This window comes from Erigeron canadensis, chromosome 3, assembly GCF_010389155.1.
Source record: "Erigeron canadensis isolate Cc75 chromosome 3, C_canadensis_v1, whole genome shotgun sequence".
NCBI classification, from domain to species: Eukaryota; Viridiplantae; Streptophyta; class Magnoliopsida; order Asterales; family Asteraceae; genus Erigeron; species Erigeron canadensis.
In genome coordinates this window covers 27,050,890-27,059,083 of record NC_057763.1, presented here as the reverse complement: position 1 = coordinate 27,059,083, position 8,194 = coordinate 27,050,890, and the positions used below count along the sequence as shown (strand labels likewise).

The 8,194-nt window shown below is 34.4% G+C and overlaps 1 protein-coding gene across 2 annotated transcripts; it reads left to right on the top strand.

Annotated features, from left to right (window-relative positions):
- The first annotated feature begins 1,124 nt into the window (after positions 1 to 1,124).
- Positions 1,125 to 7,491, top strand: LOC122591145 (uncharacterized protein At1g10890). Of its 2 annotated transcripts, XM_043763361.1 has the most exons (5): positions 1,125 to 1,237; positions 1,538 to 1,712; positions 3,405 to 3,623; positions 6,208 to 6,427; positions 7,095 to 7,491. In XM_043763361.1, the coding sequence occupies exons 2-5, from the start codon at positions 1,561 to 1,563 to the stop codon at positions 7,359 to 7,361; spliced, it is 858 nt and encodes a 285-aa protein (XP_043619296.1). In that variant the 5' UTR covers positions 1,125 to 1,237; positions 1,538 to 1,560; the 3' UTR covers positions 7,362 to 7,491. The 2 variants fall into 2 exon arrangements, with proteins under 2 accessions (XP_043619296.1, XP_043619297.1); XM_043763362.1 differs by lacking the exons at positions 1,125 to 1,237; positions 1,538 to 1,712 and adding an exon at positions 3,170 to 3,291.
- Positions 7,492 to 8,194: the final 703 nt, after the last annotated feature.

Below are 8,194 nucleotides of genomic sequence, written 5' to 3'. Positions count from 1 at the left end.
TGGAATCAATATTTAAATGTATTTATTTTTCTACAATATATGAATTATGGTTCTATATACAGCTAGATCACTTAAATCCAGCTTTGATTATTAGCTAGCATTAGGAGAAATTACATGTTATAAATTAGCCTAAGTTTATCTATGATTTGTCAAATACTGATTTTGACCTCCTAATAAGGGTTATGAATGGTTTTTAACCTTTTTTTAGGTATACTTAACATATCATATGATACGTAAGTTGGCTTGTTGGAAAATTAAAGAAGAATTTGAAAATGGGGGCGAGACATGATTATATAGCTACGAGTTTAGTTTTTTTTTATTTAACAGCGAATTAATAGTTAACAGTTAGCATTCGAGACACCATAGTGACATCCAATTAGGCAGGATGAAACCCATGACTCTCAAAAAACCCCTTAATAATCCATTCTTACAAATGTAGTGAGTGAAATTCAAACCCTGGTGGATTTCCCCAAAAAGACCTTACTAATGGACCACCAACCCATTGGCTCATAGTTACGAGTTTAGTGACTCTAATTTCTTGAATAAAGACCTTTTGTCGATACTTTTTTCTTATGCACGTCACGAGTTAAAAGGTTGTCTAAGGTTAATGTTTTCCTGAACCCTTAAAATAATTGAACTATTCATTTACATTAATTGTTTTTATGTTAATAATAACCACATCGTGACTGTCATCACTGACGCCCGCCCATCACTACCAAGCCGTCATCATCATCGCCATTTACATAGGTACCCTTCAAGTTTCATTAAGTTGCATTATGAGATGTTTCGGAAAAAAAAAAAAAAGTTCGATGATACTATTAAAGACATATCCCGATCAAAGCCACGTACAATTTTCACACAAAACTTCTTTGTGAAGGGTTAATCATGAATTCATGACCAAAAAAATTGAAAATAAGCCCAAAATTGTTTTTCCAAAAAGCCCATCCTCATTGTTAACCCTGATAACTCTGCTAGTCTGCCCCATAAATCAAGCCCACAGACACACTTCCATAGTTCCATAGATTCAATAAATAAGTACTAAATACTCATTTTATTAAATTTATTTATCAGCGAAACAATAATTGATTGATAAATAAATAAATAAATAAAATTAATTTAAAATTCATCACTTTCAGCTTTCTCCTACGCCAAAAATTTTACCCTAATTTATCTGTACCAGGTTTTCAATACGACATCGTTTTCTGCTAATCATCACCTCAACGATCATCGCAATAAGGTAAAAGTTATAATTAATCAATTAATTTAATTATCATGTATTTACACAGTGTATCAATAATCGAATCTAATTACTGTTTATTATCTGATTCATTTTTATTTTGTTTTATTAGTTCTTCACTTATATACATATACATATATATAATATATATATATGTATCTATATTTATTGAGTTTGTGTTTTTGGGAGCATCATACATACACGTTATTGTTTCTGTTTTAGATGTTAATAAATAATGGTTGGATTGAATTTATGTAAAGTTTTGGTTTTTCAGATGAATAATTTCTGTTTATTTTGTAGATATTAAAATTATTAAGTAGAAAATGGCTAGAGATAGGGAAGTATCTCGATCGCCGTCGTATAAACGGAGGCGTAGTAGTAGGTATTCGAGGTCGCCTTCTCCGGCGGTGGTGCAGAGACACAACGGTCGAAGAGAGAGAAGCCGAAGAGATCGTTCTCCTTATTCGTATAGCAGGTGATTGATATCCGATTTCGCCTAGGCTTTTTTTTTTTTTGGCATTTTGTTTTTTAAATTGTTTTTAGTTTGAACTAATTTTCCTGATGTATATGAAGTTATAGATTATAGATATACTCCTATTTGTATGTATATTAGATGAAGTTAGAGTTTGTGTATATTAATTGGCTAAGTTGAAGCTGTGTAGTCTTAACTTTTTCATCCTAGTGTAAATCTTTGTTGAGCGTATAATTTAGACGGATTCTTGAATTTGATTTCTTTGATAAATTTCTGAACTTGTTAATAGTAGCGTATTCTTGATCACGTTTTTGAAGCTTTACAGAGCTTGTGGGTATAACAAACATTGGGGGAAAGTCACCTCCTTTCTTTATTGATAACATATTGCTTTTGTGAGCAGTATATTTTCATACTTTTTATTCGAGGGTAACGGACTTTAATTCATGCTGTTGTATGCTTTTATGAGCGTACAGTTTTATGTATTTGGTTGACATGTCTGGCTAAAAAAAATATCCTACAAAAGTTGTAAATTAATGGTTACTTGATGAACTCAAACATTGAAGTCTGATACACATGAAAGAAGATTTGAAAATATGATGCACATGGAAGCACTATGTGATAAGTTAGATAGAGTTTTATGCACTTAACTTATATCCATCTCAATGAGATAATATAGTTACTAGAAACACTAGCTTCTTGCTCAGACCGAGTATATTGCTACTTTAAGAGAGTCTAGCTAAAATAATTGTGCTTGTGAATTGTGATCTATTGATGTTTGGACTGGTGAGCCGAATTCTACATTTTACACATAAATTGGTATTGAAACGGGACCTGGCAGAAACTGATTTGGGTCAAATAACTTTCCGGTGATGCATGGTTCAAATCATGTTCTGATACGTGTATTATTCGTAACTTCTTGGAAGGACAGAAACAGAAATCTAGAATTCAGAATTCTGTTGTTGTCAAAGCATACTTTTCTTGTTAAGGGTTAATTAGTCTCAGGAATGGAGATATAAGTTTCAAGTATTTTAGCTACTTGCTTTTTCCAGAACAAGACGTCAAGGCTTTCATGGGAACAATTTATTCTTAACAGAAACTGTAGTATTGCTACATGTAGAATTGGCATCATTTGGCTATTTGCCATATTTTAGCAGATGTCTTATGTCTCGAGAATCAAGTTGTGTATTTCACTATTTCTGGGTATTTCTCATATGATATGTTGCTGGCCTGAGGGGGCCACTTTCTTTTGTGTGACGACCCTTATATCTGTTTTTGATGAGCCTCTAGCTTTGTTGAAGTGTTGTCATGTCATGAGAGGATAATGTGGGCCTGTGTTGATCTGGATTCAAAAGAAATTTAAAAACAAAATTGTATGTAGAAGAATAATTGGAAAAGCATGCCAAATGTAAATAAAATTATTTAAAAGTCCTTCTGTTTAAACTCAAAACTTAAAAAAGCAGTTTCCTATGAGAAGTGAGCTGGTGATTGGTGCTGATTCATATTATATACATGCTGGGTTACGTTTAGCGGTTTCTTGTGATAAAAGATGGAGCTCTCAGTTTATACTTGCAATATATAAGAGGTAAATGTAAATGCTTTCGTATTATGGTGCTAGATGGTGGGATGCTACGATGCTTTTTGATCTTATCTGTTGTTTGAAACATTAGGGCATGCTCATATATCGTTGTTTTACAGGAGAAAAAGCCGCTCCATATCTCCACGTCGCCGTCGTCGAAGCCGTTCACCAGCTTCTAGACGACACAGAAGTCGCTCTGCAACACCAAGGCGCCATAAGCGGGGAAAAAGCAGAAGCTCTTCATTGTCTCCTATAGCCAAATCTTCCAGTATTGGGCCTATAGAGGGCAAAATTGTGGTTGACAAATTGAAAACAGAAGATGAAGATGAAAAGAAAAGGTATCTCATTTTCAAAAAAACTTAATTGCATAATTGCATTCCTCAATTTTTATCTTTTTTTCATTTTTTCTTAACATTTCAATTTTATCACTGCTGACTACTAATTGGCATTTACACCTTTAGCATATCACCATGTACACAATAATTACTTTTTAGCCTTCAAATGCCACATAAAAACTTGGAATTTTTTTGTTAATGTATATTTGAGTCTGTATTGTGATTATACTCTTACTGTTGCATATCTGCATTCTACTTCTCTATTAAAATGAATATGGAAACATATTGCTGTCACCTTTCTTGATTCTGTCATGGAACAAATAAAAGTATCTGACTTTAGCCTGCTGTTTTATAATAATTCTTGTTCCGGGTGCTCATTGGCCTACTTGCACTCATAAGTGAACAGATTACTCTGTAAAAGATAAGAAAACTGTATATGTTGCGTTAATACCCTCCCTTAGCTAAGCTTATTGTAAAATGATGACACATGATTATCAATAGACGATAATACTAGAATTGAGTATCTCCCGGAACATACTTATTCCAGACTGATATGTGCAGACATATTTATAAGTCTGTCTATATCTTGAGTGGCTTTCAAGTGCTTCAAACACCTGGCTTAGTGTATAACTTTGATTCATGAGTCAAGTATTCTCTGAACGTCATACGTTTTCAACTGTTATATGGGTGATCAATACACAACTACACAAGTCTGCACATCACTTTCTATGTGCTTGTATCAATGGCAAACACATATCAACTAACTATAAAGTTCATTACCTGTTTGGAATTCATTTATATAGTGAACTTTGGTTAAATTTCACGATTGAAAATAATGATATTATAATAATTTTTTTTTTCATTATGAATCTTTTTTATGGCTAACATCCAACACTAGAATCAGTACAATAATAACATTAAATATCTAAAATTATTCCAAGATACCAACCAAATGAGACATTACTTTTCCAGGTGTGGGGTAGTCCTATTTTTACAGAACTTTACCTTTACCGCCAACAAATGCGTATGGCAAAATGGGTAATCTTATTTTTAGCATGCTATTCTATTTGCTGGTAGAAAGTCATCTTTTATCAATCTTACCAAATTTGTCTATAGTTAAATTTCTAATCTATCTTCTGTCCCTTTCCCCTGGTTTCACTCAAAGTTTTGGAACCTTTTTATTGTTGTACTTGATTTCCAAATTTCTCTTTCAATTGTCTTTTGGCATGTTGATTTTTCCCCTTAAGATTTCTAGAACCGGTACATTTAATCTGAGAGACTGAGACCATATTATGTTTTTTAATTTTCATTTTTTCAGGTGTTCTTGGTTTAAACTTTTATATTTTGGTTGTCTTTTTTGGTTCAAGGTGTCTTTTTCTTGATAGGTTGTCTTAAAGGTGATGATTTGAATGGGTCAGGCTGGTTATGTTTGTAGCATAAGAAATGGACCCGGTTGACCGGAAACATAGTTATTCCAAAATTTAATTGTTTTTTAGATTATTTTATATAGTAAAGAAATATCTCAAGTTGGATCACTAAAATCTCTATTATTTTTATATTAGTCTAATTTATTTTTCAACAAAATCGTTCTGGACGTTGTATGCTTTCAAAATACACGTTTTGGTGACTTTCAAGTTTCAACCTGTTTTACCCATACAACTAGTTTTTCTATCATCTGTTTTTTTGTTTGACCCCCAAAAATACCCTTTGAGTAAATAGGGGTGAAATTGGCATCTCTAATATTTGAAGGAACAGATTTATAAACCTATATTGCCTATATCATGTTATTTCAAGCTTGCATTTGGTTTGTAGAACAGCCGAACAGGCTGTTTCCTGCCGATTTAGATTTCCTGTGGTTTTAGTGTCTTACTTTCTCATTTGAGATATTAAAGTTGTCATTCAATTAGGTGCAGAATTGAGACAAGAGGCCCTTCCATTTAGTTTTCAGTGGCCAGGGTTAGATTAAAATAACACCAACACAACATTGTGTCATGTGTTGCTGGATCCTATAAAATTTTGGTTTGCAGATATGACTCTGAATTTAAACATAAACTTAGTTAGTAATTAGGTGCAGAATTGAGACAAGAGGCCCTTCCGTGTAGTTTTCAGTGGCCAGGGTTAGATTAGAATAACACCAGCACAAGATTGTGTCATGTGTTGCTGGAAAGTATAAAATTTTGGTTTGCAGATATGACTCTGAATTTAAACATAAACTTATTTAGTAATGAGCTTTAGAACTGTGAAAGGTTACTTGACGTTTTTCTCCACAGGCTATTGTGAAGGAAGATACTGCTATAGTTCAACTTGTTATATTTGATGATCAATTGGATGCCTCGTTTTTCTACTATTCACCAGTTTTGAAACTGATTTGTTTGGATCAGGAACTCGTTAGAGGTATGCTTTATAAGCATATATAGTCCTCTTGTCTACATGAAGGTCAGTTTGTCACCTGTGTAAGAAGTAAAAAAGGGCGGCAAATGTGAACGTATTTTGATATGGAAAAAACATTCGTTTTTAAATGCTCCAAGGCATCTTGGTTTGTGCTCAATGATTACCTCCCATTTAACAACTTATGTTAATTTATTAGGCGTCAGCAGGAAGCAGAGTTTAAGTTGGTGGAGGAAGAAACTGCAAAAAGAGTGGAGGAGGCGATAAGGAAGAAAGTGGAAGAAAGGTTAGGGTCAGAGGAGATCAGGCTAGAAATCCAGAGGCAGCTGGAGGAGGGTCGGAAGAAAGTTCTTATTGAAGTTGTAGCTCAACTTGAGAAAGAGAAGGAAGCCGCAATTAACGAAGCTAGACGAAAAGAGGCAAGCTAATTCTACCTTATCTTCAATATGCATTAATAACGTTTTGGTTGTCGACACGTGTTTCATGTTAGGTATTGGCATATTGTCAAAATTATCGTTTCCCTGATGTGACAAAAGCGGTTGCATGGGTTGGCTACGTCTGTCCAAGTTTCCTTTTGGTAATTTTATGAAATGGTACCCATTTGTCTGGGCCGCTTGTCTCGATGAATAGATTTATCACTCTATTTTAGATATCTGACTTAGGGCCAATTTCTTGGCTCCATCTCTAATAAGCTCGTCATATTCAGTTAACAAACATATATACTCCATTGATAATCAGCTTGTCATTCTAATTTAAAAAAGGGGGAAAAAGGTGGGGCCGGGGGGGGGGGGGGGGGGGGGAGTCGGGAACTCTTTGGTTCCATGTATCATCTTGGTACCCAAAGGGCACACCGCATAGAACTCATGTCCGGTGACTCATCATTCATACACATGGATCAAAAGATATAGTTTCTCCACTTGCCTTTGGCAAGATTTGAAACTGGTGACTTGCAGCCTTCATTTGTGGGCCCATGTGGTCACATGTGGCGGGACTAGTTGATCTATGATCACTTGGTATCAGCTTGTCATTCCCAAATCTCAATAAACAAACATGCATATCATAACCTTAGTCTATGTATACGTACAGGAAGAAGCTCAAAAAGAGAAAGAAGAGCTAGAGAGGCTAGTTGAAGAAAACCGAAGGAGGATTGAAGAAGCTCAAAGGAGAGAAGCATTGGAGCAGCAAAAACGTGAGGAAGAACGATACAAGGAGCTAGAAGAGCTCCAACGTCAAAAAGAAGCAGCTCTACGGAGGAAAAAGCAACAAGAGGAAGAAGAGCGTGCAAACCAGCAGAAATTGCTTGGCAAGAACAAATCTCGACCCAAGTTATCTTTTGCATTAGGTTCAAAATGATGATATAGCAATCTTATATCCCATTTCCATTCAGTATCAATATTTACAAGCAGTTGTATCATGAATGACCTTTTACATTCCTCGTGTATTTCAGACATGTTTGTGAGAAAAAAAAACTAGATTTTGATTCTCTCGTTCTGCCATTGGTTTTTTACCTATATTTTCTGAAAGGGAACCTATTTAAACTATACAAACGTGGCTTTGGCACAAAAAATTTCAGTTGGACTCTTGAATTGGATTTGAAAACCCATTTACGATTTAAGAAATGTTGTTATAAAACATTTACGTGTGTTCTAAAGAACACTTTTGAGACACGGGAAAGAGTCAGCGGGTCGCGTATGGATTTTCACAATTGAGCAGTGCACGGGAATTTTTTTTCATTCTCTGATTGATTTTTGATAGTGTAATCTTTGAAATAAACGTAGTCTAAAGAAATATGCTTCTAATGAAACTTATATAGGTAAAATAAATTGAAGCTTATAAAATTTGTTGTGATATATGATATTTCATCAACTATGTAACCATGACTGCAACCAGAGTTGTTTTCTTGGTATAGTTGTGTACTGATGACCCTCCAATCCAAATAGGGATGGTTTTCGGTACGGAATCGTTCCGAAACTGAATACAACCTAAAATGAGAACCGAATACCGCACCGATTATATGGGTACGGTACCGGTACCGGTTTTTCGGTATCAATACCGAATAGTACCGAAAACATTCATCCATGTTATATAAGAACTCATATACATATTAATTTTTGGACGACTTTATCTTTTAACATGTCTTTTAATGAGTAATTTTTATTTTAATATATAGATGGACAACTTTAACT

Coding starts and splice junctions, on each gene's coding strand:
- LOC122591145 (XM_043763361.1), top strand. CDS start 1,561: ATGGCTAGAGATAGGGAAGTATCTCGATCGCCGTCGTATAAACGGAGG. Junction 1,713..3,404: donor TCTCCTTATTCGTATAGCAG/GTGATTGATATC, acceptor GTTGTTTTACAG/GAGAAAAAGCCGCTCCATAT. Junction 6,428..7,094: donor ACGAAGCTAGACGAAAAGAG/GCAAGCTAATTC, acceptor GTATACGTACAG/GAAGAAGCTCAAAAAGAGAA.